Source organism: Magnolia sinica, chromosome 14 (assembly GCF_029962835.1).
Source record: "Magnolia sinica isolate HGM2019 chromosome 14, MsV1, whole genome shotgun sequence".
Taxonomy (NCBI): Eukaryota; Viridiplantae; Streptophyta; class Magnoliopsida; order Magnoliales; family Magnoliaceae; genus Magnolia; species Magnolia sinica.
In genome coordinates this window covers 77,910,966-77,925,781 of record NC_080586.1, presented here as the reverse complement: position 1 = coordinate 77,925,781, position 14,816 = coordinate 77,910,966, and the positions used below count along the sequence as shown (strand labels likewise).

Below are 14,816 nucleotides of genomic sequence, written 5' to 3'. Positions count from 1 at the left end.
GGTGGGCCCACCATTTGCGATGATAGGACATCCACGGTTGGTATGATCATTTTCTCAATACATGTCCAAATCAACGGTCTAGATGAACGAGCCATGGTTGCATTGGGACCGTGTTTTAACTTTTACGCAGCTGGTAAAAAATCCCCAAGTTATTTTGGGACGCCAAATGTGAAATCCACTACGTCCATCAGGTGATAACCCTAACTTTCACCGCAAACAAAAAAGATCAGCGCAATAAAAAAGCTCAGATGAGCCACACCAATGAAAAACAATCCTGGCCAATAAAAAAGCTCAGATGGGCCACACCAATGGGAAACAATCCTGGCCCACCTTTGCTATAAACAGGTTGATTTTTTATCTTCCCTTTAGCCATGAACGGGTTTGATGTAAGATAAAAGCCATGGTGGCTCCGTACAAAAACTGATGGTTGTTGTTCTATCCTCATCGATCCATTTGGTGTGGCCCACCTAAGTAGTGGATCTTGCTGAATTTTAGTCCTTTGCACTGAACATTGATGGTCTTACCTGATGGATGGAGTGGATTTCACGTACAAAATATGCTGGCCATACTTCACGAAAAGGGCACTTATGTCATTCCGACTCCCACTTTCCTAACATAAAAGGGCGGGAAGATTCAAATCTCCCGCGCTTTAATCGCCTTCTTTTGTTCTGTTTTGATTTTTGTTTCTCCTCCTTCCGAGAAAAAAAATGCAGATTCAGGTGAAGTGCAGCTGCGGTGAAGGGAAATGCCCTGAGTGGGCCATCATAGAGCTGCAGGGCGTCGTCGAAGCTCAGCCGTCCGTCGAGAATCGGATACAAAACCTAGAGATTGGACGGCTCTGCCACTCTTCCTCTCAGGTTGGTTTTTCTTACAATCCAAGAATTTTCACATTTCACCATCCTAGGACATCTTTCTGCAGTACACGTAGCCGGGTGATGCATCGATCGTGACGGTCCATCTAGTGGCATGAATGGGTTTTCATTTCCCCACTGGATGTTGACTGCCAGCTGTTTTGGCTTTGAAGGCCGTCGATCAGACGGCTAGGATCATCTGGTGGATTTGTATTTTCAACCATTTTCCATCCACAGCACGGGTAACTACGCGGACGGTCTCGATTGATCTATCACTCTTCCACGTGAGATGTGCAGCCCAGCTTGTAGTAGTGAAAACACACACGACTCATTTCAATCTCTGTTTCTTGTTTCTTCAGGGGAACTTCACTTTCACCGTTGGATACCATGAATTATCAGGGACGAAAATACCCCTGAAGAAGCCACTCTTAGTACTGAAGAAAAAGAAAGTCGTTGAGGAAGATGAGCCCAATCCTCGTGTTTCTTCAAGGGCAGAATTGGAAATTATTGGAATAATTCGGCAGCGGATTTTGTTCAAGACAAGGCCTAAGGCTCTCATCTCCAGTATGTATTCTTCTCAAACCTCAAATGACCAAAAAAACCACCACACGTGCCAACGTGGCACGTGTTTGTGGGGTCCACAACGTTCATTTGGTGGTCCCTACATTTCCCCGCAGTACACGTGGCAGGAGATGTTTCAATCGAGACTGTCCATCTAGCGGCACAGATCATGGATGGCCCACGTTTTAAAAATCACACGAACCAAATGATCATAGCCATCTCTATTCTTCACTTACCATTACTGAATCTGGACCATCAAGATTTTTCTTCATTGCCTTCTCTTTGTAGGCCCCACTTTTCTGACCGACGAGATTATTGGGTGGTTCCAATCTATGTGGATCTTGAAACTTTTGCAATCCGTAGTAGGGCCCACAAGATGGACGGCCCAGATTGATACTCTGCCATGTGTATTATAGCGAGACGTCTAGCTCGTGCAATATCTGGGCTGTTGATTAGGTGGGCCCCATCATAAAAATGCCCTTGAAACCCTAATTGCTGCAATGTGTGGAACACCCAATCCTTTGTTGAGAACTGAACTGAACAGACCATCTGAGCCATCAGATTCTCCGGTCGAATCTATTTTCATTGTGACGGTTGAAATGGGCAACTGTCAATATGGATCCTACCATCCATGCATGGGACCCACAGATGGATGGATTGGATTCACTGCAAAACTGTCCTAAAAACGTACTGTAGAATATTTCTTGTTCTCTTTTCAGGACCGCAGATCAAGGAAAAGAAGGCCGTTGGGTCGAATCGAACGGTCGATTAGTTGAATGGAAAGGCTTTGATTATCCAAGAAATTGCATGGGATTGAAAGAAGGGAAATGCAGTTTTTCTGTAGCTGTTCTTGTTTTAAGTTGGCAAAATGCTATATTTTCTTTGATAATCTAACCATTGAAGGGCTACAAAAAGGGTTCTAGAGCTAATCGAGTGTTCTGATTTTAGGATCCTGTCTCATCCAGTGGGACACAGATTTTGAACGGTTTGGATCGGAGTAAATGTGATGAGTTGCTACAGTGAATGGACGGTAATCACTCACTACTAGTTCGAGCTGTCTAGGGCCCACGGAGTTGTGAGTACGGTGCAACCCCATTTGATGGGCCCCATGTGATGCCACCATGGAAACTTCCAGATGGAATTAGGGTCTGCTGTGTTGTGTATATTCTATCCGAACCATTCATCAGGTGGGCCCCAGAAGGATGAAGGGACACACCAAAGTGCAAGCCATTCTGAAACTCAGGCGAACCGTATCAAGTGAATATATATAGTTTTTAGGCCGTTGGGTGGCCCACCCCAGTTTTGGATCAGGACGATTTTTTGTAAGTGGGGTGAACATGAGGAGGCTCACCAGATGCATGGTTTGGATTTCACATAAACATCACAGGTGGGCCCCCAACTGCTCGAATTCCCTGTGTATATCTGACCTATTCTGATATGTGCTTGGTTTACTGCTAATTGTCCATGAACGGTTAGATGATGATCTGTACTTACCTTTCGTTCGCACCAGCGAAGTCAGGCCCAGCCCAAAATCCACGGTTGATTGTTGCGCACGCCTTGGATGAGAATCATGATAGCCCCAAAATCCAAACTGTCGATTGGCGCACATGGTGATGGATCTGGACCGTCCAATCAGTGTGCCACCTCCAACTAAGAACCCATAGCTACTTGATCCATTACTAGTTTTTGAATAATGGACGGACCTAATTTGCAATTTTCAGAAGGCATGTAGATCGTGCGACACATCTGAGCCATGCAAATATGGTGGGACGCATTGTGAAGATCAACTGGCAAAAATCATGCACGTTTAATCATCACGATGACCACACTGTCGAAATCAGTGGCTTACAAATAGTAAGCATTGTTGTAGCTGAAATGGTGACTCGAGAGGCCAGTTTTTTTAGACGGTTGATCGTCGTGATCGGTCCCATCTTCTGAACGGATTAGATGTTCTCACTGGTAATGTGCTGGCAAGAAAGACGGCCAGATGTAGGTGATCAGTTCTTATCACGAAAAAAATGCGGAAGAGGGTCCAAAACAGCTTCCAACTCATACGAAGTATTGGGGCAGAGTTGGGACGGCCGTAATATTGGGGAAGAGAAATGACACAGCTCTATCTGAACTTTCACATCCAACCATTCTTTTCCCACAAACATGCACGTGTAGAATATCTGATCCGTGCAAAAGGTGGGTGGTGGGCCACACCATGATGATCACATTTTATGAAAATCAGGCCAATCCCCTCATTAGGTGTCCCCTCATGTCACACTCTGGCCCAAGCTCACCCATTTAGATTGTGTCATCAACCTGCTTCAGGCCAACCCGATCCGCCCAGACCCATTGCCACCAAATTGGTGTATTAATATCATTCATGGACAATGCTGGTCTGTATTAGGCAATACAAATAGGGCTGCAACCCAGGTGGGTTTAGTTGAAGTTCAACACGAGCCCTGTCCAAGCTCGGGAGTACCCAACACAGATTCCAACCCTAAACTCATTCATACTCAACATAAACCCAACGAGACCCAAATATATGTGATTTTTCGCACCTTAACACCCACACGATCTGAATTTGCTCAACCCGAACCCAACCTGATTTCAAATTGGTTGGAGCTTTCCAAGTGAACCCAATCTCCTGACAACCCAACCCAACTAGAACTAGGGCTCGTGTTCAGGTTGAACCGACTGCCCCGAGCTTCACTGATCCAACCTGAGTTCAGGTCAGGTTGATGAAGATCAAAAGTACCTGATTCAGCAACGATAATTTTTGCTGGGAATTGCCATTAAGCACTAGATTGTCAGATCCACAAGCTTTTGATTGCAAGACAGTATGATTTGTTATCTAAGATTTATCATGGTTTTTTTTTTTTGTTATCTTATCAGCCATATCTTTTTTCACATCTTCAAACACGCCATGGCCGTTCTCCTCTCTCACTCTTGTTATGGGAAGAGATTATTATTATTATTATTATTTTTTAACATGGTTGTGGAAAGGGCCATGTGGCCACACGTGTACAGTCACACATGTATCAACAGGGTCATATTGTTAAGGGCGTCGGGTTGGGTTCAGGTTTTAAAAATGCCAACCCAATTTGAATTCATGTTGGGTTTGGGTTTAGCAATTTCAGGTCGGGTTTGGAATAGTAACATATGTTTGGTTTGGGCTGGATTTGAGTATAGAGGACTTCCGGTTGGCAGCTTGGATTATAATTCGGTTCGGGTAAGGTCGCAGGTTGGGTCCTCTTGAAGTCAAGCTTTTGTTGACCCTCAACCCGTAGCAACCTGAGAGAGAGAGAGAGAGAGAGAGAGAGAGAGAGAGAGAGAGAGGAAACTGAAAACCAAATGTCTGCAATCCAATTTACATGTGCATCCAAACATGGCCTACATTATTATTATTATTTTTTTCTGCTAGTAAAATCAGACCTGGTTTCCATATACCAAAGAAGACACAAACACCCATGTTTATTTCTCCGATATACCTTTGTACATGCATTTTTAAGGTGGGGGACTAGCTCTTATATTTTCTGTGAACTCCCACTCTTGCTCCCTCACCACAACGCCTGTGAAACCACGATTACTACTTAGTAATATCCACTTTCTATCAAGCAACAATGAGAAACCAAAACAACTACAAAACTCACTGTAATTAGAAATCTTGCTAGCATATGATGTCTAAACCACCCAATCAAAAGAACCCCATGAAAAAAAGCCCAAGGGCCCATTTGGACTCACTTCCTCTAAGGGGGGTTTCAAGCCTGCCTTTGCTCGACTCGGCAAAAACCAATTGGATGGTTTTTGCTGAGTCGTCATTTTAGTGCCTATTTTGGTGCAAAAACCAATTGGATGGTTTTTGCTGAGTCGTCATTTTAGTGCCTATTTTGGTGAGTGGGAGATGAGAGCATCCAAATGCACAACATTTTTCGTCTCTTTTAAATCCAAACGCACAACATGAACTGCCATTTGGAACAAAAATGTGTTTAGGCATCAAATGCCCCTTTAGAGGGTGTGTCCAAACATGCCTTAAATCATTTAAATCAAATGTGTCTGCCACTCATTAGATGAGTTGGTGGAGACAGTGCAGCGTGTGTGATTGATCCACGGTTCAATCCTTGGAAGTGTTACCTTTCAAAAAGGAAAAGAAAAAAAGAAAAGAATCACCAGCATAATTAAGAAATGACGAAAACAAAAGAGGAGTTTTGGCACCACACATTCACCTCTACACGCAATTTGTACATCCAATCCATGCATTAGGTGAGCCCCACCATGAAGATGACCTGGCCTAATATTTGGAGGCAACATGTATTGTAATAAAATTGGGAATGAAATTATACAGTATTGTAGGATCATAAGGACCATGCCTGTAAAGGTAGGGAGGTCTAGAGCTACGTATCTTTTCTTTGAGGCCTTGTTTTAGTCATTGAGGACCATTCTATGGGGGTTTCAATCATCATAATCGTCTAACCTTATCACAATTAATTGGGGTAGGCTTGGTGTTCAGAGTATCAGTGTCACTATCTTCACATGCATCGACAAACATGTATCAATATTGCCAATATTTGGAAAGATATCACTGAGTTCCAAATATCGCTGAGTGAGGGAACCAATGGGAAAAAGGTGAAATTTCCAATGGAATTTCAGGAGATATTAACGGGCCGTTTGGATACCACCAAATAAGTTACTTTTTTCTACTTACAGCAGTAGATGAGTAACTTATTTGAGATAAGTTTCGTTTATGATAAATAATGACTTTTTCACTCAAAGTTACTTAATCACTTACAGCTTAATAAGTAGAAACCAAGATAAGTTACTTGAGGCATAAGCAGCTTAAGTAACTTACGATCCAAACGCCCCCTAAAAGACATGTTTACACATTTAGAAATCAAAATATTGCAAAAAACAATTATAAATAATAACTTTCCATTTTATAGGGACCTAAACCATGTGCTGTCGGAAAAGTAGTGCAAGACTGCAAGTATATCTCCAACAGGTCGAGGTACGAAATCTTGTCTGACATGTGCTTCATGGGTTTGCCCACACATAACAGGAGGTTGAGGTACGAAGACTGAAAGGAACCTATACTGCACCATAAAAATATCCAGAAGCCTCACCACCTCCTCCTTGGCTATGCTAACCCCCAACATTACTTCAAAGCACCCTACGATTTTCCTCCGCCATAACCTTCTTTGCATCACAAAACGTGATAGTGTCATCGGCAAACTAGAGATGGGAAACCTGGAACCCTGTGTTCTCCACCATAAACCCACTGATGAGATCAATGGCTTGACCTCTATCTAGCATTTTGCCGGGAGCTTTTGCTACCACCACGAACCAAAAAAGAAAAAGAAAAAAAAAAGGAAAAAAAAAGAGAAAGCAAATCCCCCTCCTAGAGACCCCTCGAAGCCTTAAAGAAGCCTTTGGGGGACACATAATTAGAACCAACATTTTTGCCCATGTCCCAACAGCCCCATCATATAGTCAAGAAATTCACACTTCATGTGATCATATGCTTTCTCAGTATCAAGCTTATAGATGATGCCCTTTTTTCTTCCCTGTGGCGCGAATCGATATAGCAACAAACGTGCTATCCAGGATTTTTCTACCAATGCCCAATGCCCCTTAGATGTTAGAGATAATCTTTGCCAGGACTCCACAAAACCTGAAAGCTAGGATTTTCGCTAGGATCTTGTATGAACCCCTAATTAGGCATTAGGTCCAAAGTCCCTTAAACTTCTTTTTTGTTGAATAATGAAAATGGACAAGGCACCCAACTCCAAAGATAACTGACCTCTATTAGAAAGTCTGCTAAAAATTTGACCACATTGCCCTTCACCAGCTCCCACAAAACTTAGAAAAACGCCAAAGGAAAGCTATCTGGTGCCTTGCCTCTACACGAGGTATCCATCCCAGCTTTAACTTCAACTCCAGAAACTGACTTCACCAAAGAATCAACTTTCACTGCCAAGATATAGTTGAAAGACAAGCTATCAAGCCGTGGTCTCCCCCAAACCCCCCCTTATGAGAAGATGAATTGTTTTTTTTTTTTTTTTTACAAAATCCACTTGTTTGTACCATGCATATTTGAGGTTGCCCACCTCCCAAGGTGACCATTGCTAACCCAACCGCGGGGACTCTTGCTAGAAGCAACCACTACCCTCCTGGCCATGTGGCATGTAACAACCCTAAATTTTGGTACATTATAAAAAAACTAAATTAAATATTTAAAAATTTTATTTTTAAATAAAAAATAAAAACAAGTCAATAGTTGAGTTGGTAGTGAAATTCTTAATTGAGAGAGAGGTTTAGGGATCGATTCTTGAAGTAGTAATAATAAATTTTTTATTTTAAATATCATAAAAAAATTCAAATTCAAGATAAGGGAGGATGTGCTTATCCTATCTTATGAGAATTTTCTTTAAAAAGGGATACAGAAAGTTTCTGCGTAAAAAAAAGGAGATAGGAAGCCCTAAAGTAAAAGGAAGAATAAATTCTAAGAAGGCTCGATCAGGTAAGTTCTAATCGTTAGATCTTTTTAACTTTTTATTATGTTGTTAATTTCTTCTTGATCTATACAATGGATGGCGTGGATCATCCACACCATCATTGTATAGGTGTGTAGAGTCAATTTTAATAAAGTGATGTTTTTATGATTTTGGTCTAATTAGTAATATTTTAGGAATAAATAAAATGGATGGAATCTGATTATGCTAAGATAGATCTGTACGGATCATATGATCCTTAAGGCCAAAATATACAAGGGCCATAATTTTTAGATCAATCTAACAATCAGATAGGCCACATTAGTCAGATCTAAAAGTGTTTAATAAAGGAATCTTAGATTTTTGCGCAAGTGTTGGTATCACTTGGTGTAGAAGGTCGAGATGGGCCATCGGTGTATGTGTAGTTAGATCCACACCATCCATCTAATGTGTAGAGGCAAAACATGATAATACCTCAAGAATCTGAATGATCTGACCATCCGATGGACCACCTCGATCAAGTAATTATCATTCAATTTTATAATCTTAAAAAGGAGAAAAAAATAGAATAGAAATTTTAATTATTTGATTATTTTGGATCTGGCGACCTAGGATGTTAATCAGAGGTGGGCCCCACCATGTAATAAAAACATATGAATAATGATGTTGTTGATATAACTGATAGGATTTCTGAATTCAAACCAACATAATTACCCAGTGGATTCTACACTACCAGACTCAGGTGAGTAACCCAACTTGTCTCATAATTCATTAAAATTAAAATAAATCATTGTGATTGTTTGATTGATTTACTGGTTTGAATATTTTGATAGGATAATTGTACGATAAATTTATATGTGAATATTTTAATCAAGACAACTATGCTAAATATGAAAAATATGCATTTACATATTATCCTTCATTCATTGCATTGCATAATGCATGGTCGATCCTAGGGGCCCTCCTTGGAAGAAATGTCGATCCTGGTAGAGCGTTACCAGATGCGGGTTATGCCCAAGCCTACCGAAAGGTGGAAGCCTACCCAACGGGTGGATGCGGGTTGACGACCTCCAACCCAAGTAGATGGACGATCACCCCATCTGATGCATTCATATATCATTTTACATTTATATCATTGTACATGTATTTATGTATTATTTTAATTGTTATGATTATGAACCATGCTGGGTTATATCACTAAGCCTGGCCAGCTTATATTTTTATTGATGGAAAAACCGTACAGAGGAGCCATTAGCAGATAATGTGACGCAAGAACCGGAAGGATCTACTATACCTGAACACGATATGCCTGAAATATGGCCATACCTATCCAAGGATGAAGTGGCGGCATTAGAAAATTTTTAATTATATGTTTTATTTTGTTAGCACAGTTTAATTAACGAATAATGCATACTGGCATTTATTTTGAGACTTCAAACAATTATTTACATTTATTTCTTTGTAATAATGTTAGCATGGAATAAATATCATTATATTATAATGGTATAATAAATTAATAATTTTAAGGTTCATTTTATTTTAAGAGTCGTCAAGATTTATATATGTTTAGTTGATTGGTGCTAAGTATTATGCATGTGTGATTGAGATTATGGTGGACCTTATATTAAATATAATTATTATCTCTGATTAGACTGATTAATGAATTAAATTAGTACACTTTGTGTACGAGTTACAAACTGAAACTCGGGTCTGAGGGTGCACACTCTGTACTCGGATTTCGGGGCGTGACATGGCACCTACAAGGTCCCAGTGAAACATTGCTACCTACTCCAAGTGTCAATTTTCTATTGGATTATGGGACTTGGTTGCTAATAGGAACTCCAAATAAAAGCCATAGGGCTTGTATTGGGTGTAAATTCTCTCTCTCTCTATATAGATACAGAATCCTCTGTATTTCAAATAGTTTTGATATAAAAACAGATTAGCCTTTTCTCTCGAGGGCTATGATGCTCTTATTTGGTGGAGCAATTTCACTTGAATTCTTGCTCAAAGTGTTTCCTTCCAGTGACATTCTATTCTAGTGTTCGATTGGGTATTCTTGTGGATAATAGTTCACTATATTTGGCATCAAGAAGTGATCACCTACAACCAGTTGGAGTTACTAGGAAGATTTTGATTCTAAAATCCATCACATGCAATCTATCTATCATTTATTTCACATTGGCTCTATTTCTGCTTCATACTGTGGCAATCTTGTGTCAAAATTCAATGCAATTCCATCCCAAAAATTGCCTTTTAAAAATTATAAGACATGCATATTTGTCATCTTAAATAAAAGAAGGAGAGGAGGCCTTCAGGCAGGGCCTGCCTGTGGCAGCCCTCTCCTTGGGTTTGCCAATTTTCTCCTACTTTGGATGTTCTTTTTCTTTCATTTTTTTTCACCAACACCCACATTGGAATTTCTCGTAAATCTATTAAGCAAATCCTCCTTGCAATGGCAGCCCTCTTTTTTCTTCTTTCTATATTTCTTGATTTTGAATTTTTATTTTTTATTTTTTTTTGTCAAATTTTTTGTTTTTCACTTTTGCCTAGGTGTGCTGAGGCACAATTATATGTAACCGCTCAATTAAGTTTTTGTGCATAACACTAACAACATTTACGATCTATAGGGCTCACTATGTTTTGTGTATGAAATCTACTGTGCCCAAAAGGTAAGCCCCTTTCTATTAAGGCAATGGAGTAAACAATCTGAAGATCAACAGCTTAGGTGAGCTCCGGGCCCACAACACATGGAGAAGGAGATAGGTCGCTGAGCATAGGTTTGTATGTGGGGCCCACCTATGTATGGGGTGCAGTTAGTTTTTCTTGTTTACAAATGAGCATCATGTGCCTCACGTGATGGACAGAGGAGATTGCAGACATGCAACAAACATCTCGGTGAGCCATATATTGCTTGGGTGTCAAACATGCTAGGTGTAGTGGCACACAACCCACGTCCTCCATGTGCAGCATGTGCTGGATACCTGCTAGTTGCAGTGATATAAATAAGGGAGTTTACCTATTACCCATATGTTTGGAAATTTACCATGTTGGAATTGGATCTGATACTGCGACTGAAAAGGATATGCATCCATTAAATCTCACATCTAGGGTCATCATCAACATCATATAAACCTTAACCTAATTGATTGGCGTCAGCTACATGAATCATGTTCCACCATTCCACTCTATCAAGGGCCTAGACCTTTAGTTAGACCATAGGTCATCAAGTCTTTTCTCATTACCTCCATCCACGTCCCGATTGCCCCATGTCTTGATGACCTATGGTCTAAAAGGGCCTAGGACGATCTACATGATGGGCAATCCACATTGAAGGTGGTGCAGGTGCCCACATGATGGACAGTCCACATCAAAGGTGGGTTCTACATGATGGCCAATTGATAATGGTGGGCCCCAAATGATGGACAATCCACATCAAAGGTCGGCCCTAATGATGAGTGGCCTATATACAAGGCAGGACCTGCATGATGGATGGCTACATTGAAGGTGGGCTCCACATGATGGGTGGTGGATATTGAAGGTGGGCCCCACATGATGGACAATAACATTGATGGTGGCCTCACATGATGGATAACCAGCATCAAAGGTGGGCCCTACATTATGGACGGTGCATATTAAAGGTCATCCCCTAATGATGAATGACCCCACATCCAAGGCGAGCCCCGCATGTACACATCAAAGGTGGGGCCCACACAATGAATGGTCCACATCAGAGGTTGGCCCCACGTGATGGACGGTGGATGTGAAGGGGACCAAACAGACTTGATGGATAAATACTTATGATGCTGGTAACCAAACTTTGGAATCTTCAGTTTTCCTAGCCTGTGTTGGCTATATATGGGTTTTTAAACTTTGGAATCTTCAGTTTTCCTAGCTTGTGTTGGCTATATATGGGTTTTCAAACTTTGGAATCTTCAGTTTTCCTAGCCTGTGTTGTTAGTTAGTTCAAGGCCTATGCTTCATAAAAAAAAGTTAGTTCAGAACTTACTTGAAAATGGTGGTGACTCATCCTCTTCACACCTAGCACTATAGTATAACTATCTAAACCACCCAAAATGTGGGTCCTATTGTAGATAGAGTATATCTAAACTTAGTGTACGGCTGAAGAACTTACAACCACTTTAAGTGTTGGAAAACTAAAATTGGAGTGTAGTTTGTCTAAACAAAAGCTATTCAAAAGAGTGCTTTTGAAAGCCCTAGCACTCGAGTGCCAGACACTTCTAGCCCCCAAAAAATCAACAATTTTCTTCTATCTATTCAGAAAACCATTTGAGATGAGATTATAGGAGATTGATAGGCCCTATGAGAAGATCCATTGGCTAAATTTGTGGGCAATGGAGTCCAAACAAGGGAGAAAACGAGATTCCCCCATTTTCATGTCCAAACAGTTGTGGAGCTATTAATTTGAAGCTAAATAGATGTATATTTCTTGTTCTTAATCCCAGTTAATGAGTTCTATTTAATTTTGATTGATTTAACGATTAAATTAGGTGTTTCTTCTTTTTCAATTTTCACATTTTTCCTATTTGAGTTTGTAAGACTAACAACTATCACTAACACTGTCTTGTGAAGTTGTGGGGTGAAGAAGGTTGACAACATATTAATCAGCACGGTGCCAATGTACATGTTCACGGTTGACAATTAGCTTGTTTGATGTAGCAGCTTTAGAGGCATCCACAACAACTTGAAGAGCCTATCTTTCGAAAAAATAAAATAAAAACAAAACAACTGAGGAGCCCGAATAGTGTTGTTAATGTAATCAACAAGATCTTGTGAATAGAGTATGGCCAACATCTAATTCTCCAGGCAAGATAATTGGTGTCATTAACTTTGATGGAGACAAAGTTGGTATTTGTTAATAATTGGGTGAGAAGGAAAGCAGAGGAGGAAGATGGAGATGACGCACAAAACATGATGCATCAACTGTATGCGACGAATTCAAGGAATGCGAACAGCATAAGACAGCATCGGATGGGCAAGAAAGATGGACAACGCCCACAGATTGACATGGACAACACGAGGGGGAACCCAATGGACAACAATGATGGGCTACAACCGACAGCAGAGGTGCATGCATGCAAGTAGCATAGATGCAATCGCCGGGAGCAGAGGTGCATCCAAGCAATGCCTGGCAGAGATTGGCTGCAAGCAGGGGCAACACGTGGATGAGAGTCGCCTGACAGCAGGGCTACTAGCAACAGCAGGCACCAAAGCTGATGTTGCAGTGGCAGTGAAAAACCACCAGCAATGTGAGATGATTGGCAATACAGAGATGTCAATTGTGGAGCTCTATGCATAGCGATCAACATTCTAATGCAAGGAGGTAGCAGTGGCACATGTCCATCGATCAGCAATCAATGAGAGCGGTGATCAGCATCCAATGATCAGATGTGGCTTGCTCTAATACCAAGTCTGAGAGAGGCTTTTGGGAGAGAACTGATGCCATAATAAGTTTCTTTTTTTTAAAAATCAGTACCAGTGCTTTAAATAGCGTGTAGCGTGCAGCGTAGCGTTTGCCACTCTATAGCGTGTGGTGCAAGCTACAAGAGACTTAGTCTTTTTTAATTAAAATAATAAAAAATATGATAAAATTTACAAAATGCATAATTCGTACGAGTTCTTGACTGCAAATATGGATTATCAACCACGTATTTCCATGCAAAATCTCTCTCTTTGCCTTTATACATCTCTAAGTGTGACCTCTTTTTTCATTTATTGAAACATCACAAATTCACAAAATGAACCACAATTTGGATGGTCTGGATTGATCTAAGTGATCTATCCACAATATGGATTGCAATTTGGATGGTCCAAATTGATCTAATGTAGTGACAAGTGTGATGGGGATGAGTCGCCACCATTTTAAAATAGGCGTTACGATAGCATTAAAAGAAAAACTTGAGAAAAAAAAATTCAGGTGGCCTATGCTACCAGCACTACACGCTACATGCCTCGTAGCTTATGCTACAAGGGAGCTATGCTACCTTACGCTACAAGGGAGTTACGCTACCTGCACAGGCCGCTACGAGCACTACCGAAAACACTGATCAGTATTTATCAAGTTAAGTTACAAAAATGCCCTAATGGCAAGCATTATTACATACCCATGTGGCACAAGATAGACATGTGCAAAATACACGTGTGATACCCTAATAAAATCATTGAGAACGCGGCATTGGGTGCGGAGATTTTTAGGATTTCCAAACCAATAGTCATGAAGAACTCCAACCAATGGTTAGTTTTCAATGTGCAACAATCCTCCAATTGAGGCTAGGATCATTTGACTGGTGAAACTTTTGGCATATGGCATATCCAAGGTTCCATTAAGTGCTTGATAACTAATATTATGGATTCTAGCTTCTGAATGCCGCTGATAAATGCAGTCCAGAGTTCAGTTGTCCAGACCATTGGTTCATTGTAATCCCACAATCCATTGCCACGTCCAAAAATCTCCTTGATAAGACAATCCTGACCTTTCAATTTTAGACCTATAAATAGACAACTATGGAGAGAAATACAACAACAGTCCACATTCAACTGAGAAAATAGCCAACATTGTGGCTGGCTAGGATCATCCAATCTGTTAAGTTCTGAACACATGGTCCATCCACAGCAGGACATAACAAACCAATGGTCTGGATTACAAAACCATGGGCCCACTTCTCAGAACTGAGAATCTGAGTATACTCTGCAAAGCCATGTGAAGCGAAGAATCCTAACCATTCAATCACGAGTAATAAGAAAATACCGGAACGGACGGCTGAGATCGGAAGTGGAGGAGGATGATCAGACGGGTGGGAGCTTGTTGTCGGCATCGTCGGGAGCGTCGTGGACGATGGGTTTTGTGAACATGAGCGGCCGGTCCTTGGCTTCTTCTTCGATGACTCCGGCATCGTCGTCGGGATCG

The 14,816-nt window shown here is 40.9% G+C and overlaps 1 protein-coding gene across 1 annotated transcript; it reads left to right on the top strand.

The window, feature by feature from the left end:
• Positions 1 to 668: 668 nt before the first annotated feature.
• Positions 669 to 2,341, top strand: LOC131226313 (uncharacterized). The gene is made up of 3 exons (XM_058222123.1): positions 669 to 857; positions 1,211 to 1,415; positions 2,132 to 2,341. Exons 1-3 carry the CDS (start codon positions 708 to 710, stop codon positions 2,182 to 2,184), a joined length of 408 nt encoding a protein of 135 aa, XP_058078106.1. The 5' UTR covers positions 669 to 707; the 3' UTR covers positions 2,185 to 2,341.
• Positions 2,342 to 14,816: the final 12,475 nt, after the last annotated feature.